The 22,000-nt window shown below is 54.9% G+C and overlaps 1 protein-coding gene across 3 annotated transcripts in view; it reads left to right on the forward strand.

The window, feature by feature from the left end:
* The window catches only part of RAB11FIP4 (RAB11 family interacting protein 4), a 119,160-nt gene that overhangs the window by 87,849 nt on the left and 9,311 nt on the right, over positions 1-22,000 (forward strand). For all 3 annotated transcript variants that reach the window (XM_066363770.1, XM_066363771.1, XM_066363772.1), the window contains 10 exons: positions 10,799-11,028; positions 13,524-13,718; positions 14,295-14,429; positions 14,743-14,778; positions 15,906-16,005; positions 16,267-16,370; positions 17,487-17,627; positions 20,499-20,580; positions 21,471-21,608; positions 21,685-21,843. In XM_066363770.1, coding sequence (XP_066219867.1) covers positions 10,799-11,028; positions 13,524-13,718; positions 14,295-14,429; positions 14,743-14,778; positions 15,906-16,005; positions 16,267-16,370; positions 17,487-17,627; positions 20,499-20,580; positions 21,471-21,608; positions 21,685-21,843 — 1,320 coding nt within the window. The remainder of the gene's footprint in view (positions 1-10,798; positions 11,029-13,523; positions 13,719-14,294; positions 14,430-14,742; positions 14,779-15,905; positions 16,006-16,266; positions 16,371-17,486; positions 17,628-20,498; positions 20,581-21,470; positions 21,609-21,684; positions 21,844-22,000) is intronic.

The raw sequence follows: 22,000 nt of genomic DNA on the forward strand, positions 1-22,000 counted from the left end.
GCTAACAACACCCCTCCCCAGGCCTTGTGCCTCCAGAGCCCCCCATACAGCCCCTCCAGTAGCCGTGACTCCACCAGCCCCCCAGGAGTACCCCAGAGCTTCGCCCAAACCACCCCCTGCAACCAAGACAGACCATCACGAAGTGGTCGAGGAGGAAAGCGCACCGCGGAGGCTCTGAATGCCCCTGGCGCTCTTTAGTGGGGCGACCACATCTGCTTTATCTCTGTGCATAACTTTTCTTTTGAGCCATTTGAAAGAACATTAGGCAAGGTGTTATCAAAATTAAGGCCATTTCTCCTTTATAACTATATATATATACTATTAATAAACGGACAAAATTAAGCATAATTTCCTAATATCACCTAATCTGTATTCCAGCTTCCCTATTTGTCTCTAAATGACTTCTACAGGTAGGTGGTGGTTTGCTTGTTTGTTTGAACTGGGATCTAATCAAGGATGACATGCAGTTTTTATGTGTCTTAATTAATCTAGAACGGTGGTTTTTACACTATGGTCCGGGGACCAGCAGCACGTGAGATTTTGTTGGAAATGCTCTAGAAAAGAAAAGAGGCAGCCTGACGCGTGGGGGTGCAGAGGATAGTGCATCGACCTGAGACGTGGAGGTTGTTGGTTCGAAACCTTGGGCTTGCCCGGTCAAGGCGCACATGACAAGCAATCAGTGAAGTAACTGCAAGTCGATACTTCTGCTTCGCTGCCCCCCTCCCATAAAATCAGTAAATAAAATCTTAAAAAAAAAAAATAGTATTTCAACTTATAGAAGCACACATTTTCAGACCTCACCCAGAACTATTGAATCAGAAACTGATTCGATCTGAGTTTTAACAATCCCCCCACCCCCATGTGCACATAAAAGTTTGAGAGCAACTGGCCTAGAAAAGTCCCCCTCCCTCTTTTCTATGACATTCTCTTTTCGAAAAGACCAGGCCAGTTGTCTTGTAGAGGGTCTCCCAAGCTTTGTCTTACTCTTTTACCTGTGGTGATGTTATAACTTGTTTCTTTGTCTCCTGTTTTAACGCTTTAGTAGAAGTTAGATCCTCGGGCTTGATGAGAATTAAGTGTTGTTAAAATGACATGATAGGTAATATTGTGTCCTTCAGATTATATCATGTCAGTAGTCTAATGTCTGGTTGTTCCCAGTTAGTGGTGTTTTCTCCATGGTAGAAGTATGGAGCAGGGCAGCTGGTAGGGTGACGCTTTGGTACTAAGTATCCAGTTCTCCATCAACCGTGATCTAATGGTTTTAATCCTACGTTTGTCCGATGTAGTGTTCTCTGGTGTCAGGTCAAGCTTATGGTGTTTTTCTGTCTCCCTTCTAATTCTCTTCAGTGCTTGCTCCATCGAATACTAAAAGAGGTGAATTAAAATCTCCAACTTTTAGTTCTGATTTTTGCTTTATATATTTTGAAATGATGCTACTAGATGCCTAAATGTTTCAAGTGTCTTGTTAAATTAACTTTTATCATTCCTTAATGTTTCTCTTACCTTACACTCTTACAAGTGTACTTCGTCTGATATTAATACAGCTCTGCCAACTTTTGGTTGGTGTTTTCATGGTATCTCTTTTCATTCTTTTACTTTGCAGCTGTGTCCTTATGCTTAAATTATATCTCTTGTAATTGGCATGTAGCTTTTTTTTTTTAAGCTGACAATATTTGCCTTTTAATAGGGCAGTATATTCCGTTTTCATTTAATGCAGTACTGGTGTGGTTGAGTTGTTATGTATTTGATCCAATCTGATCATTGTTCTGCTTTTTCTCCTTTTATCCTATATCCTTTTGGATGACTTAAGCATTTAAAAAAATTTTTTTTTCTCCATTAGATTTTTAGTAAGACATTTTAATTTTTTCACTGCTAACTTTTGATGCACTTGAACATGTTATTGAAATAGAAATGGTGTGGTGGGCTTGAGTGTCTCCTGGTGAGGGGTATTTTTAGTGGGTCCAGGGTCTGGGCCGTAGCCTAATAGACTTGAAAGTCAATGATGTTGGCTCTCCCCACACCCCTGGGACTCACGTCGCTCATGCCCACAGATTGTCCCTAGCTGGACGCACAGAGCCAGGGGTCGGCTGATTCATTTACAGCGAGAGCTGCTCTCTGGCAGCGAGGTTGTCCAGCCCTCCTCGCCAGCCGCCAGCAGGCTCCAGGGAAGTCTGCCCTGATCAGAAGGGTGGTGGGTGAACTTGGACACGGGAGCTGATTAGAAGGTTTGAATGGACATTGTGTGGTCTCATGCCCTGGTGCCAGCTAAGACAGGATCAGGCTGGACATGTTAGCCGGACAGAGCACCTCTGGTCTGTGCCTGCTTCAGACCCTCCCTCCCAGCCCCTTCCTAAGGACACGTTAGATCCCTGGACACTTCCAGTTCCTCTGCTCTGCCACCCTTCAGGGTGTTTGCCCAGCTCTGCTCTCAGCTGAGTTGCCAAGAGGCTATATGACATCCCTTGTTTCTGAGTTTTCTGGGAGCTGCACGGGGCCCCCCGCCCTTGTACTCCTGTGACACTGCCTATCAGTAGCACGTGTGTGGGGGAGGATGTGAGAGTGGGACAGAGACAGCTCAAGAGTTGCCACTAAAACGTTGAACTCAAGGCAGCGTGGGCTTCCACACCCTTCTCTGGCGGTGCTGGCGTAGCAGAGCACGTCGCCTCACTGCCTTCGCTTTGTGCCAGTGGCCTGGGACTTCTCGAGAGACACCAGAGTGGCTTCCTCTTTCTCTCTGCTTCACGCTGGCCTGAGGCTCCGCAGCCAGTGGGGACAGAGCCGGGACTGAGCCAGGTCTGCCTGAGAGCCTCCGTCTCCATTCTGTAGAAATGGGGTGACTCAGTACCTCCCTCCAGGGGGTGATGTGAAAACCAACCCCTCTTCGTATCTCTGACTGAGACTAGTGAGCTCCTGAGGAAACGCCAGTTGTCACTGCTGTCCCCTCTCCTGGGATCTGCAGATCCGCTCTGTGACAAAAGTAGAGGGCAGGCCTGACCTGCGGTGGCGCAGTGGATAAAGCGTCAACCTGGAAATGCTGAGGTCGCCGGTTCGAAACTCTGGGCTTGCCTGGTCAAGGCACATATGGGAGCTGATGCTTCCAGCTCCTCCCCCCTTCTCTCTCTGTCTCTCCTTTCTCTCTCTCTATCTCTCCCTCTCCTCTCTAAAAATAAAAATAAAAAAAAAAAAAAAGTAGAGGGCAGCCGTTGGCTGTCCACCCCAAGATCTGCTGGCAGACGCTGTGGAAGCAGGAGTGGTGGGCCCAGTGAAGGGGTGGGGTGGTCATGGGCCGCCAGTGGTCCTCTCCCTGCTGTGAGGGTTCAGGAGGTGGACCCACAGCCCCTGGCTGGAGAGAGCGCCTGAGAGTTGCCTTGGCTGCCACCCCCCCCAGCCCCCACCCCCGCCAGGAGGGAGGCTGGCTAGAGGGGGTAGTTCCTGGCCACTCTGTGATCTGGCCCCTGGCGACAGGAACATGGCAGTCTCTCCTGTCTTTCTGGCCTCAGCCTCCCCATAACAGCGGGAAGCGTGGGCTGCGGAGCTCTGCTCTCACAGTATGAGGTCAGTCCCCATGGCTGGCCGAGACGGGCAATAAACTCTAAGGGTTGGGAGGTAACCTGGCCCTCCCATGTTTGCCCTTGCCCTTGTGTCTGAGCCAAGGTTACTTCTGTTCAAAAGGCACGCCTGAGACACCAGTCTGCTTGTGCAGATGCTTAAATACCCCTTAGTTCCCACCCTTGTCCCTGGATTGGCACCTGGGAACCCTCTGTTGAGTCAGGATCTCTTTATCAGGCGCTGATGAGCACCTACACCCAGCAGCAGAGCATGGCCTGGCTTCAGGGCAAGGGTTGGCAGCCACAGACAGGAGTCGGGCACAGCCTGGCTTACTCGCTCATCTCTGCTGCCACCATCTTTGCATGATGACAGTGGTCAAGCCACAGTGGCATGTAGAGGATCCCACCCTGTCTCCTCCCTATGGACCTGGGGACATTGGCATCCTCAAGTTCCTTAAATTGGATCTTCTGCTTAGCCATGAGAAAGACACAGTGAGACCCTGACCAGGCCTGTCGCTGTTCCTGGGCTGTCTCCTGGCTGGGAGTGTGATGAGGGATTTCACCCCAGCCCAGCACCCGAGCCTGCTCCTCCTCCTGCAGGCAGCAGGCTGGCCTCTTCCCCCACAGGCTCGGTTAGTGTTTATCACCCCCACACCGCCCCTGCAGTGGGCTTCCACGTGTGCCTGCTGGTGCCTGGCTGCTAGGGAAGCTGGGATGTGCCTGCCTGAGCTATTTTTACCCAGCCCTGTCCCCACAGAGCTGTTCTTTGGCTCTGAGTTATTACTTGGGGAGCAGAGCTGTTGCCAGGGTTGGGGGTGGATGAGCTGGAACCTCGGAGCCTCCCGATTCCCTTGCCCAAGCAGCAGCTCATCCTAACACTCATTGAAGGTGATAATTATCATGCAGAGAGACCTTCCAAAAGAGTGGGCAGAAGACCCTGGTGGGGAGAAAAGAGGCACCTGGCATGTTTGGAGGGCAAACTTTGCGGCTTGTGAAAGTCTGGAAGTGAACCCAACCTGTCTTCTTCCAGTGTGCCACCAGGTTAGAGGGACAGGGTCCTGGGGGCTGGATGGTGGCCGTTAGGCCCGAAGACACCCCTGGTTGTCTTTTCTACTTACAGTGAAGACAGTAGCTCAGATTTACTGAGCACTTAATGTGTGTGCTTAGAACACATATCAATTCATTCTATCCTAATATGTAGTTCACTCCATTTCACAGCTGGGGAAACTGAGGCACTGGGAAGTTTAGTAAACCTAAGATCTCGGAGCTTGTAAGTGGTGGAGCTGGGATTTGATCCCAGTCAGTTCCCCTCCAGAGTTGGCTCTTAATACTGCTGTGCCCTCTTTTGGCCATTTTCCACCCTCTGTGAGATGCACAGCATTGCTCTAGATTCTCTGGCAGTTCTGCCAAGTAGGTACCCCCATCCCTGTTTTTATATGAGGCTCAGAAATAAACAGATTATGCAGGGTCACACAGCTCACCAGTGACCAGGCAGGGGTGGACATCCAGGCCTCAGGGGTGCCACGTTGGGCTCTTCCCAGTTCACCAGTCTGTAGTAGTGCAGTGTAGTTCCACCACTGCTGGCTCATCGCCTGCTGTGCGCGCCCTGCGGCGGTGACCACTGGGGCTCCGATGTAGAAATCCCCATGGTTACCCTTTAGGGCAGGGTTTTTCAACCACCGGTCCACGAGAAGTTTCATGCCAGTCCGTGAAAGAGTTAACCACACCTATGTTGTATGAAGACTATAGATCTTAGTCAAATACACTTATGCTCAGGGTGATTTTTGCCATAGCAGTCCCCAAATTAATTTTTCTATTTTCATGGATCCCCTACATGTAGAAAGATTGAAAAGCACTGCTCTAGGGTCTCTTCTCCCCCAGAGAACATGGAAATGGGATCACCTGGAGTCAGTGCCCTCCATACATTAGCTTCCAGGAACATTCAGATATTTGTGTGTGTGACTTGGGGGTGGGATTCCACTGAGGCCAGGCAGGTAAAGGGAGGACCAGATGACGTCATCGAGTCAGCGCCCCCCACGCCGAGAACATGGACAGCAGGGCATTGTTGGCCACTCTGAGGCTCGGGTGGTCCCCCTGGGCATTAAGACTTGGCCTTTCACCAGCCGTTGAATTCAACCCATGCCAGCTTCCAACAGAGGAAGGGGTGACTTGGGGCCTGCTGGCTGGTGAGCACTGGAGCGGTGACCCACAGGCCAGCTGTGTGCCTCCTGGCTCCCACTTCCAGCAGGGCCAGCTTCGTCCAGCCCCAGCTGGACACGGTGCAATGTGGAGGGGAAACAGGTGGGGAGACCTCCCCTGCCAGAGCAGCCTGTTTCCCCAACCTGGAGCCTTAGAGCTCTCCACAAACTGCTGATCTTGGATAATTCCCCAGGTCTGTCCTCTTGAGGAGGGCATAGCTGCTGGCCTGCGGCCTGACCAGGACCTCGCTGGCTGACCAGCTGGGGCAGCTGTGTTTCTACAGCCCACAGCCCCTAACAAGGCTGAATCAGGGTTTAATATTCCCCTGGCTGCTTGCTGTCTCTCTGGTGCTTGTGATAATGATCATGTGTGGCCCTGACTCTGAGGTTCAGGTGACTGTCCTCATTCTATAGGTAAGGAGTCAGGGGCTCACAGGTCATTTGTCCCAGGTCTCTTATGAGTGGCCAGGCCAGCCAGGACTAAAATCCAGGCTGCCAGGGTCCAGAGCCCTGCCCTCACTCACCCTTATTCGTAAGGATGTTCCCTGGGGAGACTGTGGAGGAATACTGCATCTGTTTCACCTTCCTTTACTTCTGGGATCCCTCAGCAGGGTGGGAGGAAGTGACCTAGAGTGGACTGGACATGTCACCCGCAGCTGTGTGGCCCACAGTGGCTGGCTGTGGGTCTAGAGGGAGGGTGCTAGGACTAGGGTTCACCCACAGATGTTGCCTGCCGAGGAGACAGTCTTTTCCCTAAAGCCCCCTCCCCCAGAGACTTATCTTTTTTATGAAAATCCATTCCTCACTCTCCTGTGCCTGCTACCCTTCCAGAGAGGGCCTCGGGTGCAGGGCCCTGCCCGGACAGCCTCTCGTACCCTGAGGAGCGCAGCACTGCGGAGGCAGTCTGGACACAAGATCGTACGGCCTGGAGAGCAGGCAGCTCTCGGGGCCTCACGGTTCTCAGCATAGAAAGGCCAATGAGCATGAGGTCCCCTGTGGAGTGATGTCCTTTACTACCCACTCCTCCCACTGGCGTGGGGATGACACCCCTGCCATCCCAGGGGCCTCGGCAGCCCGGGTTTCCTCTGCCTGGGGTCAGCCCTGGGTCTGTCTGGGAACTCGCTGGGACCTTGCAGTTTCCGTAGAATTTGCCTCACCACTCCCACGAGTTAATCTTTAGCTCGTGCACATTCCCCAGAGATCTCCCTCTTCCTGGAAGCACACGCGGCCTGGGGGCTCCGTGCCGGGCGCCACCTGCCCAGGAGGCCTGGCGGGAGGGTAACGTAGCTCTCTGGAAGCCCGAGCCGTCTTCCCAGTCCTCCTAGAACCCTGTGAGGAAAACATCTTTATTATGGAGAGTCGTTCCTTTTTCTCTGTAACTTCACCTAAAGAAAAAGTAAAAGGAAGAAACGGACCTGGCCTGTGGTGGCACAGTGGATAAAGCGCTGACCTGGATCGCTGAGGTCGTCTGTTTAAAACCCTGGGCTTGCCCGGTCAAGGCACATAGGACAAGCAAACAATTAACTGCTAGAGTGAAGCAACTAGGAACTGCTGTTTCTCGTTCCCGCTCCCATAAAAATCAATACATAGAATCTTTTTTTAAAAAAGAAATGAGCTTAGAAGGGTTTGTAATGTGACTTTGGTCCCCCGGTCAGTGAGGAGTGTCTCAGGGGTCTGGCTGAGAGGTTGCCTTCTGCAGCCGCTGGGCTTTGCCTCCCAGTCTGAGGGGTCTGACATCGGAGCCGGCTGTCCCCAGCCCCAGCGGCATCCCTTGCAGGCCCAGTACTGCACCCAAACCGTCCCCCAGAGAGCCCAGGGGAATGGGAGCCAGGCTGGGACCGGGCCCTCAGGGAGGAACACGGGCAACAGGGACGCTTTTGTCCAGGACAGCTGCCAAAGCGCTACTGTCCCAGACTAACGAAGATGCAGTTAATTTTCTTGTAGCTGTTGTTTTGTTGTGTGAATTGAGGGTGAAACTAGAAATGGTTTTGAAGTTGCAATTAAAATTTCCACTTGCCTTGGGCAAATACTTGTGGGTTGCATGAAAATGTGTTAAGGTAGGGAGCAGCTAACTTGAGGAGAAAAAGCTGGTGTGAGGGGGGGAGGGGAGGAGGGGAGGAGGGGAGGAAGGGAGGAAGGGAGGAAGGGAGGAAGGAGGGAGCTGGTGGAGAGGGGGGGAAGTGAAAGGGGGGGAGTGCCTGGCCTTGGCCGCAGGAGCCTGGCTTTAGGTCTCTGTAGCTAAAGTTCAGAGCAGCCCCTGCCCACTCGAGCCTCATCTTCCTGTGTGTCCAGTGGTGATGATGAATCCTTACTGTGCTTTGTGCACCTCCCAGAACTCTCCCGGGCTGCCGCGAGAGGTGTGAACGGGAGCTTGTGAGAGAGAAACAGGATGCTTTGTCAAGTGCGCAGGGCCAGTGTAGACTCTGCTCAGTCAGAGGGTAAGAGTACACCTCAGCAGGGGGCAGTCTTGTTGGGGGGGTGTGGGGGCACCGGATCCTTTCTACTGCCCCACCTATGGCTGAGGCAGGCCACTCGAGGCCACCCTGGTTGGGACCTTGGGCGAGCTGCCAGGCGTTGGGTTTGTTGCTGTGGAACGTCAGATGTGAGGGGCCCTCTGGTCCCCACCTGCATGCCCTGAGTTGGGTGTCTTCCGGCAGAGTGCCCAGCAGAAACTCGGCCTCCGTGACTTGGTGTCCAGTGAGGCAAACGTGAGTTGTCTGGAGTCCAAGCCGGACACTTGAGCTCAGATGCTGGTCTCCCTTGGTGCCCTGCCGGCCTTCTGGGGAGGGGTGGGCAACAGTCTCTTTAGGACCCCTGCTGACATGGTGCTGTGGGGAGAGAGGGGTTGATGGTGACTCACAGTCCAGTCCCAGCCCTGCCACTAACTCCCGGAGGCTCCAGGCAAGTCACTTCACCTACACAGAGGCGGAGAGGAGACCCAGCTCACAGGGTTGTGAAGGCCCGAACAAAAGGCCCATTTGCAAAGTGGCTGAGCGCTCCTGTAAGCCACAAAGCTGGGGTTTCTAGCAGCACAGACTTCCCTGCTGTGGGTCAGGGAAGGTGAAAAGCTTTTAGGCAAATAGAGCACGCAGGGTGCCCCTCCAGGACCCCAGCCTTCTAGGAAGGCTCTCTCCCTCCTGCCTTTCTCTTCGGTGGCTGCTGGGGGTAGGAAGTGGGAAGTTACAGTATCAGATGTGGTGCCTGGGCTTCACAGTTAGTAACATGCCCCTGTAATGTGTGCTCTGCTCATTGTCACCATGAGGTTTGAAAATTCATGAAGTGTGCGTTGCCTCAGTGATAAAGAGAAACAAGCATGTGTCCAGAGGCAGGTGGGGACTTCAGGGGCAGGCTGGAGGACTTCTGGCAGGTGACTCTCTGAGCCTTGGTGTCCTCATTAGTAAAATGGGGATAGGAATCGCTGCCCTGAAGAGCTGTCACAAAGCCCAAGTGGGATAATATATCAACTCTCGGCACGGTCTCCAAGACTTGGCAACTGCTCCATAAATGTAGTTTCCCTTTTTCTCCTGCAACGCAGCTTCAGGCTTGCAGACGAAGAGCTTGCTTAGGATACAAGACCTGATCAAGTTGAGAGCCATGTGGGATCGGATTAGTGCCCACAGGTGGAAAGGACTATGTGAACACTAGGGGTGATTTTAATTACATTGCCCCTCGGCCGCCAGTCAGGAGGGCCTGGCTGCCTGACCCCGACTTTATTGGTCCATCTGGCGCTCAGCTGGAGTCATGGCACCAGCAGCAGACAAGCTGATTAATTAACATCTCCTCTTTATCCAGGGTGTCTTGGTGGGTATAGACCCCCAGGGGGGCTGCCTCCTCACCACTGGCTGCCCATGTCTGATCTTGTTTGAGACACTTGGAGGCTTTCGTAGCCCTTGTTACTGTTAGCCTTCTTGCAGTTCTGGGGTGGCACTTTTAACAGGGGCCCCTGCCGGCCCTCTCTAAGGAGCCCATTCAAGAACCTTGGGAACAGGTTGGCTTTTGATGGGAGCAGATAGAAGCAGTGCTACCTGGGAGGTCCCTACCTCCTCAGAGAGCAAGCGGCCCCAAGAAGTGGTTTGCAGAGAGCTAGCTGCCCCTCAGACTGGGGTCAACTCTGAATAAAGCCAGACCTCCTCTCCTGGAAGATGATTTTAATAAAAGATTCAGGCAAATCTTCATCATGCACCATCATCGTGCCGGGCAGTGTGCTAGGCACTGGGGACCAGCCCAGAGCTCAGAGGTGAAACACCTGGTATTGCTCCCCTGCATGGCTGGGACAGGGCCAGGGCCAGGGCAGACTGTCCTTCCCAGGTTGGCATCAGGCCCTGTGGCCGGGATTTATTCACTGAGGTCCTACTGTGACACGGTGATCCTGATCCTGTAAGATTTCCTTGTCATTCCCAGTTTGCAGAGAGAACCGAGGTTCTGAGAGGTTATTGGATGTGGCCGGAGTTGTGGAGGGTGGATCCGTGTCACATTGTTCACACGTCCCTGCACTGTGCTGCAGCCAACTCTGCGAGGTCAGGGTCATTGTTCTCAGTGGCCATTCGTTGTGGCTGTGGCCTGAGCTCCATCACCAAGAAGCCTTCTCCCCAGTCCTTTGGCTCCCTGTACAGACTTTGTGATGGAGACCCTGACAGTCAGCCCGGGGGCCCTGAGCCCTCGAGCTGGCCTGGCTGTGGCCTGAGCTTCATCACCAAGAAGCCTTCTCCCCAGTCCTTTGGCTTCCTGTGCAGACTTTGTGATGGAGACCCCGACAGGCAGCCCGGGGGCCCTGAGCCCTCTAGCTGGCCTGGCTGTGCCCTGGGTCTGTGGGTGGCTGTCCCCAGGGGGTTCTGACTCCTCACTGGGCTCTCAGGAAGCGAGCAGTGTGAGAGGCCCTGAGAGAAATCACCTGGTAGGTTTTCTCACACTCCATTCCCCATTGTCATTAGGTGGTGTGCCTGGGCTTCATAATTAGTGGCCTGTCCTTGCCAGCATCCTTATCATCTGATGACGAATGCTGAGCTCTAGGGAGCCAGCCTCACTCATCCTGTGTCCCTCTGTCTTTCCCAGGGCAGTGAGGTGCCAGGCCCCACCTTTGCTGATGGCGAGCTCCTCCCCAGAGAGACCGGCTTCTTTCCTGAGGACGAAGAGGAGGCTATGACCCTGGCCCTGCCCGAGGACCTCCCGGAACCAGACACGGACAGCCCCATGGAGAGCACCCAGAGCCTGGAGGGCTCCGTCGGGAGTCCCGCCGAGGAGAAGGACGGGGGTCTCGGGGGCCTGTTCCTTCCAGAGGACAAGTGAGTTAAAGCGGTCAGGAGCTCCGCGTGTGGCCCCTGGGCCCAGAGGTGCCGTTCTCAGAAGGGATCTCCCGGAAGTAAACGTGAGACACACTCAGGACTTGCATCATGGGCATAAGTTTTGTGGGTGTTCTAGATAGTAAAAGGGTCTAAGCCACCTACATGCTTAATAATAGGGCTAGTTCTGGAATTTTATGCAGCCATATAGTGTCAAGTTTAATTGACTAATGATGTGGGATATTTATCTCAGTTTTTAAAAGGAAGGTTACAAAGATGTCAATGAGGTATGATCTTAGTTTTGTTAAATTATATACAGATAAGTGCCTAGGAAAAATTATTCTAGAAAAGTATCAGTTCTTTCAGGATGGTGAGATTTTTAATCATTTTAATGATCTCCCATCTACTGTGCTATATATTCTCTATTTTATTGCTCATGTGTTCTCATAATCAGAAATGTCATTTAAAAACAATGTTAGGACCTAGCGACTTCCCAGTGGGACACTGTCGTCTTTTAGTTGGTGTCAGCAGAGGGAGTCCCTCTCCTTCCAGCCAGCACTCCCTCTCTGGAGGGGATGACAGTGTTTGTGGGGTGCTGGGCAGCAGCCGCTGTGACAGCTGGGAGTTGACAGCCCACGTGTCTGGAGAAGCTGATGGTCACAGCTGACCCAGAGGTTTGGGGAGGCAGGGGAGAGGTTCCCGTGTCTTATTGAACTATATGAAACTGCCAATCTCTAATCATTTTCAGCCTTTAAGAAAAGACGATTTCATGTGGCTCAACCTACTATTATTTCCTCAGTGCAGGCGTTCTCACCTCGGGGTCTCGAGGAGTTCTCGGCGGGCCCTGTGGAGTTGTTTATCCAGGTGCCTCCTGGGAGAGGCCCATGTCTGTCCCTGTGACCTACCAGCCCAAGGACAGATGGTCCCCGACTACAGACTCGTTGGTCTTTTGGCTAATCACTTGCCACTGGATTATTCCCATTGATTTCTGGGACCAGCAATCACTCGGAGGCAGCCGGCAGCCGGCAGCCAAGAGTTTACGTAAAACTTATAGGAGTAAGGAGGGAGGAGTATGATGAGCTCATCTTGAGGTGCTAAGGAACCTAGGGAAGATAGGTAAGTAAGTGGATGGAGAGGCTGGGAGACTGGATCTTTAGCGCTCTCTCATGAACACTGTGGTTCTTAGAGAGAACCTGGCGTTCCTCAGGGACACAAGTTGAGAATCACCGCCTTAACCCATCACACGCTTCCTTCAGGTCTCCGAGTGTGGAGGCTTAGGAGGAACAATACCCAGGGAGTGCTGCAGAGCGAGCAGTGGGAAGATGTGTCTTGTCAGGCGAGGAGCTGTGCCCGTCTGCTCTTGTTTTATAGCCAGGCCTCAGCCAGCGCTGACGCTGTCACAGGCCACACCGTGGGTCCCTTGCGAGGCGCAGGGTCCGTGCCACCTGTTCTTTGAAGTTAGGCTTCTTTGGATTAGAAATTCCCTTTGTAAACTGGGATAAGCATCTCACCTAGTAGTTCATTGTTATTTATTTCAAAACAGTTTTATTAAGGAAGTACAAGCCAATTAAATTGAACTTGGAAAAGTTGGGGAAGTGAAAGTGGAGGGGAAATAACTAATTTTACTCACAGTCCCAGCACCCAAAGCCGAGCTCTGTTACCACTGAAGTATTTTTATTTCCAACCGCTCCTCATTCTGTACAGACCTTTATCATGCTCCCTCTGACTGGATCTAGAATGTTGTAGCCAACTTTAATATCTAATATTAACTTTTCCACATGATTGCCAATATTCTTCTAACTCTTTCAACAATGGTTTGATAGTCCATAATTTAATTTACTAATATGTATTATAATTTAATTAGTGTAACTTCAGATAGCTGGAGGTGAACCATTTGGTCATAAGCATTGCCCGCCGCCCGCCCTGGAGTGGCAGTGGTTTGACTCTCTGGCAGAAGCAGTTTCTTTTTTTTTTTTTTACAGAGACAGAGAGAGAGTAAGAGAGAGGGATAGACAGGGACAGACAGACAGGAACAGAGAGATGAGAAGCACCAATCATATCATTAGTTTTTCGTTGTGCATTGTGACACTTTAGTTGTTCATTGATTGCTTTCTCATATGTGCCTTGACTGCGGGCCTTCAGCAGACCCAGTAACCCCTTGCTCGAGCCAGCGACCTTGGGTCCAAGCTGGTGAGCTTTTGCTCAAACCAGATGAGCCCGCACTCAAGCTGGCGACCTCAGGGTCTCGAACCTGGGTCCTCGGCATCCCAGTCCGAGGCTCTATCCACTGCGCCACCGCCTGGTCAGGCCAGAAACAGTTTCTATAGTGAGATTTTTCCCTTAGGATAAGATCTCAAAAGAGGACTTACCAGGTGACAGGGTCCAAACTTAATCAGGCTCCCGGCATCTGGAGCACCAGTCAACCTCCTGGGAGGACTGGTAGGTTTGCCCAGCCCAGGCTGTGGCCTCATTAATGGGCAGCCCTTCTCCAATACTAGGTCCCTGGGCCACACTCCGTCCATGACGACATCAGACCTCTCCACGCACTCCACCACCTCGCTCATCAGCAATGAGGAGCAGTTTGAAGACTACGGGGAGGGGGACGATGTGGACTGTGCCCCCAGCAGCCCCTGCCCCGACGACGAGACCAGGACCACCATCTACTCGGACCTGGGATCTTCAGTGTCTTCCAGGTGGCCCCTTGGTCTGGAGTGGCATCTGGGGTCCAGGAAAAGTGGCAGAACCAGTCTTGCCTCATCTCCACGGGGTGCAGTGGGCAGAGTCCTGAGCTGTGTGGGTTCTGCTCCCGGGGCTTGCGGGTGCTGCATTGCCCCTCAATTGGGAGCCTAGAATTCATCCTTCCTCCTCCCATCTTGGGGAGGAGATAGAATTCACCAATTTGGGAGGCTGCCCACTCAGGGCGGCAGGGGGTGGGGGGCGAGTAGTCTTGTTGCCTTGTTTTCTAGAACCTCAGGGTTGAAAGGTTCTTCCAGGTGGCATACTTACACCTTCCCACATACCTGAGTCCTTACTTAACTCTGACACCAGCTCTCAGTTGCCTTATCTGTGTAGTGGGTACAACTCATTGGCTTCTCTTTGAGAGTTTTAGAGGAGGGGAGATCTGGTGCTGTCCTTCCACTCCCCACCCCCGAACCACACACACACTGGCCCCCAGCTATAGGGGGTGCAGAAAGTAAGCTCGGCAGCATAGGGTGGGCACCGGATTGGATGGCAGTTAAGAAGGGCTTGCCTTCTGTTTCCTGAATCAGCGCGGGGCAGACCCCCAGGAAAACGCGGCATGCGTACAACAGCGAACTGCTGGATGTGTACTGCTCCCAGTGCTGCAAGAAAATCAACCTGCTGAATGACTTGGAAGCCCGGCTGAAAAACCTGAAGGCCAACAGGTGAGGCCTCTGGCCCAGCATGGGGGCGGGCGGTCCGGGTGGGGGCCAGAGGGGGGCAGCAGACCAGGTGGCCCCATGCCCTTTTGGCCGGTCAGGGCACTCAGAACGGGTTGATCCTAAGGGGCCTGCATTTGTTTGCAATGGGAAAATCAGGGTGCTGCTCCTCAGGCCGAAGGCTGACTAGTGGGACCCCTTCAGCGGGCAGGGAAAAGGCCCGCCCTGCACTTCGGTGTCATGCAGCCGGGGCACAGTAAGGGGTAGACTAGAGTCCCGTTGTTCAATGACCCTTTCTCCCCCTTCTCTCTCTTTGTAGCCCCAACCGGAAGATCTCTAGCACGGCCTTTGGACGGTAAGGCCCCCCTCAGGGGAGGACAGGTTGAATGCTGTCCCGTTTAACTGCTCCTGCTGCCAGGACAGCGAGCTCTGTGCCAGCCGCCCAGGCGGTGCCCTGACCCTGCCTGTGGCTGAGTAAGCAGAGGGGGACGAGGTGGCGGGCAGTGCAGGTGAGGCAGCCCAAGGGGACACACTTCTGAAAAAGAAAGGCCGGCCCGCTCTCGGTCCGACCCCTTCTCCCCTCTGCAGTCACTGGCATCTCCAAACCCTCAGCTGCCTCAGCCTCAGGCTGGCACAGCAGGGACCCGGGAGACACACCCCACCTCCACTGTCTGTGCCCGGCCCTGGGCTCTGGAGCTGGCAGCTGTGCTAACAGAGCCCCTGGGCTTCCTGCTGGCAGAGGTAGGGGCGTGGTGGCTTTGCATAGTGGACTTCCTGTGACTGCAGGGCCCCGCCCTGGTTCTGCAGACTGGCCCAGGTTCATACTCAGGTCTCTGGGGGCTGCTAGCAAGTGCCCAGGCTCTGGCCCAGGAGCAGGGGCGAGACAGCCTCTTGGCAGAGACCCTGGCTGCTGCCCGTCAGGGAGTGGGAACTGGGAGCCCCTGGGGAGTGGCAGCAGGGTTTGCCTCAGGCAAGAGCTAGCCGTCTGCCTGTTTCCATGTTTCCAGTGTCACCCACCACCCTCTGCCCAGCACGATCTGGGTGGGTCTTCTTCCCTTTGCCCCCCTCCAAGTCCCCAGAGATGCTGCAGGAGCTGGCTTGGTGGAGGGCCCTGGGGCCCAGACTTCCTGCTGGGATGGATGAGATGGAGGGGCCTGGCTGCCCTCACTGGGCGGTTTTCTAGCGGAAGGCGTGGGGGACTTAGCCACCAGCTCCGGTCACTTGTAGCTGCGGGCCAGGCACCTGTGCGGAGAGGGTTCTGAAGCCTCAGGCGAGAGCGGTGATGGATGAGCCTTGTCTGCCAGGGGCGCAGAGGGGCGTAGCAGCCCATCTGCTGTTCTCTGAGCCGATATCTCCTCAGTTCAGAGATCAGCCAACTTTTCTCCCCTGGGTGAGGGCAGCGTCCTTAGAGGGGGTTCTGGCACCCCGACCCCGGGGCACTGGGTGCCCGCCCAGCTCAAGGCCTGCGTGTGGCCCCTGCAGGCAGCTCATGCACAGCAGCAACTTCAGCAGCAGTAACGGCAGCACCGAGGACTTGTTCCGGGACAGCATTGACTCTTGTGACAATGACATCACGGAGAAGGTGGGCCCTGCGTGGAGGAGGGGCTTGCTGTGTGCCTGCTCCCTGGGGAAGCAGGGAGCACTTCGGGATGCTTTTCTGGGGCCTGGGGAGACCCCGTCCCTGATCACACGGGCACATCTATCCCCATCGTTTCTGCCACCAAACATGACTGTGCTCTTCATCCTCAGTTTTGGAGGACCTGGCCATCAGTCCCATAGTTTCTAGGTTCTCAGTTCTGGGGACTCAGATTTTATCCACCCCTACCTCTGTATCCCTCTGTAGGTGAGCTTCCTGGAAAAGAAGGTGACAGAGCTGGAGAATGACAGCCTGACCAATGGGGACCTGAAGAGCAAGCTGAAGCAGGAGAACACCCAGCTGGTGCACAGGTCAGGGGCCTTCCCCTCGGCTCTGGGGGCGTTGGCTGCGACTAGGGAACAGAGCTGTCTGTGGCTGAGGCCCCGAGAGAAACTAGCAGGGGTAACCTGCACATCCTCATAGCATTTTTGACGCTTCAGTCCCTTGCTTCATGGCTCTGCCCAGGATGCCTGGGACAGGGAGATGGGGGGGCCTGGCCTTGACCCTCCCGGTCTGCAGCCCCAGGGCACTTCTAAGGCAGGAGTCAGGGTCCACTGGCCTGTCTCTCTGCCCCACAGTGATGAGAGCTTGTCCTCCCTTCCTGGAGACGAGCTCTGCAGAGAGAGAGGTTGGTGTGGGTCGGGGGCCACACCTCCTACCCATGGGAAAAGTCCCAGCATTGCTGTTCCCTCCTGCCGATGGAGGCCCACTGAGTAAGACATTCCCCAGTGCTGACTGTAATATGTTAGTGGATATAACATTCGGTTGTCCTCATGGGATACCCAGAAACTTGTTGCCCCCTCCCAGGTACTGACCCTCAACCTTGTAGGGCCCAAAGGGGGGCCTTTTTGTACCCTGTACCCCCCAGAAGGTGAGCCTCATGAAGGGACTATTGCCAATGAAACGTGCCCCAGACTGATGTACCATCTAGACCAGCTGCAGTGGGTTTTGACACCCATCATGGGGCCTGCCCTTTCCCGGGTTTGACATGCCCAGGGCCACTAGCCAGGAGTCAAGGTGCCCAAAAGCAGAATTATTGATTAAGGGGGTGCCAGCCTGGAAAGGGACAGGGCAGAAAGGGGTGGGACCTGAGGGCTGTTTCATTCAGCTCTGGTGAGGCCTGTCATCCCTCTCTCTGTCCGTCCAGGAGGCCCCCTCTCAGGCACAGCCTGGACTCCCTCTGGACCCTCCGCAAGGCCTGCCCCTCTGTGGCATGTGTGGCTGACTCACCTCTCCTGAGGTGCCCTAGTCTCCCAAACTCACCTGTCAGCAAAGCTGCTGGCTCCCAGGCCTGACAAACACGCTGCCACCTTCACAGCAGGGCAGTGACTTGGGGTCCCGGGCTCCCCCCGGCTACAGTCTGGGTCGGGGTGAGAAGACAGGCCATGAGAGCTTGCCCCGGACTGGCATCCATCCCCTCTCCTCAGAGTGCACGAGCTGGAGGAGATGGTGAAGGACCAGGAGACCATGGCTGAGCAGACCCTGGAGGAGGAAGTGCGGCGACACCGGGAGGCCTATGGCAAGCTGGAGAGGGAGAAGAGCACGGAGATCGAGCTGCTCCACACCAGGTGGGCCCCGCAGGGATGCTGGGGCTGGGGCGGGGCCTTTCCATGTGGATCCTGCAGGGATGCTGGGGCTGGGACAGGGCCTTTCCACGTGGATCCCGCAGGGATGCTGGTGCAGGGATGCTGGTGCTGGGGTGGGGCCTTTCCATGTGAATCCCTCAGGGATGCTGGGGCTGGGGCAGGGCCTTTCCATGTGGATCCCTCAGGGATGCTGGGGCTGGGGCAGGGCCTTTCCATGCGGATCCCACAGGGATGCTGGGGCTGGGGCGGGGCCTTTCTACGTGGATCCCGCAGGGATGCTGGTGCAGGGATGCTGGGGCTGGGGCAGGGCCTTTCCATGTGGATCCCTCAGGGATGCTGGGGCTGGGGCAGGGCCTTTCCATGTGGATCCCGCAGGGATGCTGGTGCAGGGATGCTGGGGCTGGGGCAGGGCCTTTCCATGTGGATCCCACAGGGATGCTGGTGCAGGGATGCTGGTGCTGGGGTGGGGCCTTTCCATGTGAATCCCTCAGGGATGCTGGGGCTGGGGCAGGGCCTTTCCATGCGGATCCCGCAGGGATGCTGGTGCAGGGATGCTGGTGCTGGGGTGGGGCCTTTCCATGTGAATCCCTCAGGGATGCTGGGGCTGGGGCAGGGCCTTTCCATGCGGATCCCGCAGGGATGCTGGTGCAGGGATGCTGGTGCTGGGGTGGGGCCTTTCCATGTGAATCCCTCAGGGATGCTGGGGCTGGGGCAGGGCCTTTCCATGCAGATCCCACAGGGATGCTGGTGCAGGGATGCTGGTGCTAGGGTGGGGCCTTTCCATGTGAATCCCTCAGGGATGCTGGGGCTGGGGCGGGGCCTTTCCACGTGGATCCCACAGGGTTGCTGGCGCTGGGGCGGGGCCTTTCCAGGGAGCCTGTGTCTTCTAGCACACCTCTATGCTCCGTGGGCAGCCCTGTGGGGCAGGTGCTGCCATCCGCATTTTATAGATGGGAAAACTGAGCCAGAGGGAAAGCCTTGCGTCCCAACAATTCTACTTTTGCTACCTGAACACATGGACATGTGGAAGCATGTAAAAGAATATTCACAGTAGCATTGTTCAGATCAGGTAAAACTGGAAACAACATACATGTCTATCAAGAGAATGGATTAAAAACCCAAAAAACGAGTGGTGTTGCCCTGATGCCTGGGCTGGGACTCATGTCTGGGCTTGGAGCTCCCCCTGCTGTCAGGTTCTTCGCTGGCCCTGGGTCCCCTGGGCCAAGGTAAAGGGAAAAGCTGGGCCATTTAAAGAACTCCTGGGTCTTGGGTATAGACGCTAGAACCCGAGGCCCTCCGGGAGAGGAGTACTGCCCTGGGATTCTGGGTTGGTCACCCATCAGTTCCATGAGCTTAAACATACTGTGTCACTTCCCTAAGCCTCAGTTTCCCCATCTGGCTTCCCTCCCTGTGAGGTTGAGCGAGCTGATGCGCATTAGAACATGGCTGACAGGTGAGGGCTGTGATGATGTCCCAGGGCTGCCTTCACCACCCACCCAGGCCAGGGAGGCCACCAGGGCCCCGGCGGAGGGGCAGCTGCCCCCCATACTTCTCGTCCTCCCTCAGGCCCCAGCGTCGGAGCTGAGCCCTGTCGGCGTCTGCTGGACCCAGCCTAGGTGGAGGGTGGGCTGGGAGGTAGCTCCCACCTTGCACCCCATGGCTGCAGCAGGTGCTTCCCCGCCAGCCGAGGTCAGGCGGGACCAAAGGGACCTGGTTCCCTGGGTGCCCCTCTCCAGTCGGTAAGGAGCCCTCCTAACTCCACTCCCTTGTTCCTGAGACCCGTTTTGTTAATTGTATCAACCAGGGCTTCACCTAAGTTCCCACTCATGTTCTAGAAGCTGCTGTTTTGCATCTGTTTTGGAGGCTGATACTCAGTAAGCATCCCTGTTCTGTCTGCTGACAGCTGGCCATGTTGGCTGGCCTGAGCGAGGTGTCGGGAACAGGTGGTGGAAGAGGACAGTGAGTGTGGGAAGACAGCCCTCTTGGGGACTGTCTTCTAACCCATGCCCCTTGCACAACTCCAGGGGACAGTGCTCCCAGAGTCTCGCGGTCTGCTTTGTTCCTCGCATCCTCCACCATCTCCAGTTCCCCCTGAGGGGGCTCATCGAAGCGTGTGTGAATTCCTCTCTGGCCTGGCCTGGGGGCCCCTCCTGGGCAGCCTGGAGGGCAGTGGAGGCCAGGAAGCCCTCTCTACAGGAACGAGGAAGTGACCGTGGGAAGGGAAAGGAATGCTCTGCCGTAATCGGTGTCAGAAGTGACCCTGCACAGTTCTGGTGCCACTGACTCCCAGCTCATCTGCCCCTCTTCTCAGGACCTTTAAAACATCCCTGGGCACCCAGGCTGTCTTCATGGTGTCATAGGAGGACAGTCCCTGATGAATGCTAACATAGAGGATTACGGCTAGTCCTGTGGGTGTCAGAGGGCAGAGCCCAGAGCCCAGAGCCCAGGAGACGCTGGGGGGAGGATGGAAAATGAATATGGTCGCTGCATTCAAATTGCAGATCCGAGCAGCAGGGCCCTGTCAGAGAACCACGGAAAGACTCTCTCCCCCTTAGAGAAAAACATGCCCCCTCTTTCATTTCAGGCCCTTTAGGTTGCATGCAAAAAGAATCTCATGTTGTTCTTCAGAAATGAGTGTTTCCTTTTATTAGGAAAAATAAGAATGATAAATCAGTGTCTACCATTTTGCCCTGGATGACAGGAAGCTCAGGGCTGGGTTATCATTTGAAATAATTATATTCGCTCTCTTCCTTGCTGGTATCTTTCCCCCTCCAGGGAGCAGAGGATCGCTGCAAACTGTCACATTGTAAGGTGATCTCCATTTCTGATGTTTCTGTCCTCCTGCTTTCCTAGGGTGCAGCAACTGGAGGAAGAAAACACAGAGCTTAGAACGACGGTGACTCGACTCAAGTCGCAGACAGAGAAACTGGATGAGGTGAGCAGAGGTGCAGGCTTCTGTCAGGCTTGGATCTGGGCCGAACCCACAGAAAGGCAGTGGGCCAGCAGAGGCCTTTAGTTCTGGTTTCTGAAGTTCTAGTAAAATTGTCCTAGACAAAAAAGGCAACAAAATATGAATAATAATTGGTCTTTCTATATTTCTGATTTTCCAAATTTTCTGCAGTGAATATGTCTCCTTATATAATGGGAGAAAATAAAAAAGAGACAAAGGTTAGCTTCTATTTGGGCTGTCGCTTTATAGCCAAGTTTCATCTGGCATTTAAGATTTCAGAGGCCTGAGACTTTTCTAGTTGTGTTTCTAGAATCCTAGGGGACCTGGACTTTTTCTTTTTTCTTTTTTTTTTTTTTTAAGTGAGAGGTGGGCAGGCAGAGACAGACTCCCGCATGTGCCCGGAATGGGATCCACCCGGCAAGCCCCTACCAGGTGATGACCTGCCTGGCTGAGGCCGCAGCTCCGTTGCTTGGCAACCAAGATATTTTAGCACCTGACATGAGGTCATGGATCCATCCTCAGTGCCTGGGGCCAACTTTGTTTGAACCATTCGAGCCATGGCTGCTGGAGGAGAAGAGAGAGAAAGAGAGAAAGGGAGGAGGAGGGGAAGATAGGGAGAAGCAGATGGTTGCTCTCCTCCGTGCCCTGACCGGGAATTAAACATGGAACATTCACACGCCGGGTGGGTGCTCTACCACTGAGCCAACCGGCCAGGGCCTGGATGTTTCTTTAAGCTGTGACTAGAAGGGTCTGTCTAGGGGGCTGGTCTGATTGCCCGTGTGTTAAGGTGGCTGACACAGACCCTCAGGAAGTCCGTGGGGCACAGTGGGCCCCTCTGGACCCACTCCTCCACTGACCTGGTCTTCCCGAGTCAGGAGCGGCAGCGCATGTCCGACCGGCTGGAGGACACCAGCCTGCGGCTCAAGGATGAGATGGACCTGTACAAGCGCATGATGGACAAGCTGCGGCAGAACCGCCTCGAGTTCCAGAAGGAGCGGGAGGCGACACAGGAGGTGGGTCCCAGGCCAGAGGGCTCCGGTGTTCCCTCCTGCGCCCCTCCTCCCACCAACCGGCCTCTCTCCCACGCAGCTCATCGAGGACTTGCGGAAGGAGCTGGAGCACCTGCAGATGTACAAGCTGGACTGCGAGCGGCCAGGCAGGGGCCGCAGCTCGTCCTCCAGCCTGGGCGAGTTCAATGCCAGGGCCCGCGAGGTGGAGCTGGAGCACGAGATCAAACGGCTCAAGCAGGTGCGGCCCGGGAGCCTCTGTCTGGCAGGATCAGGTGTCCAGGCCCCCCCGGGTGGGTTTCCCACCAGGGGCCAAGAGCTGTAGCACCCCCCCTCACACACGCTCCTGTCTGCTCCACTCACAGCCTGGTTGTCGGGCAGCTTGCCCTCATCTCACA

The sequence above is a fragment of the Saccopteryx leptura genome, chromosome 2 (assembly GCF_036850995.1).
Source record: "Saccopteryx leptura isolate mSacLep1 chromosome 2, mSacLep1_pri_phased_curated, whole genome shotgun sequence".
Classification (NCBI taxonomy): Eukaryota; Metazoa; Chordata; class Mammalia; order Chiroptera; family Emballonuridae; genus Saccopteryx; species Saccopteryx leptura.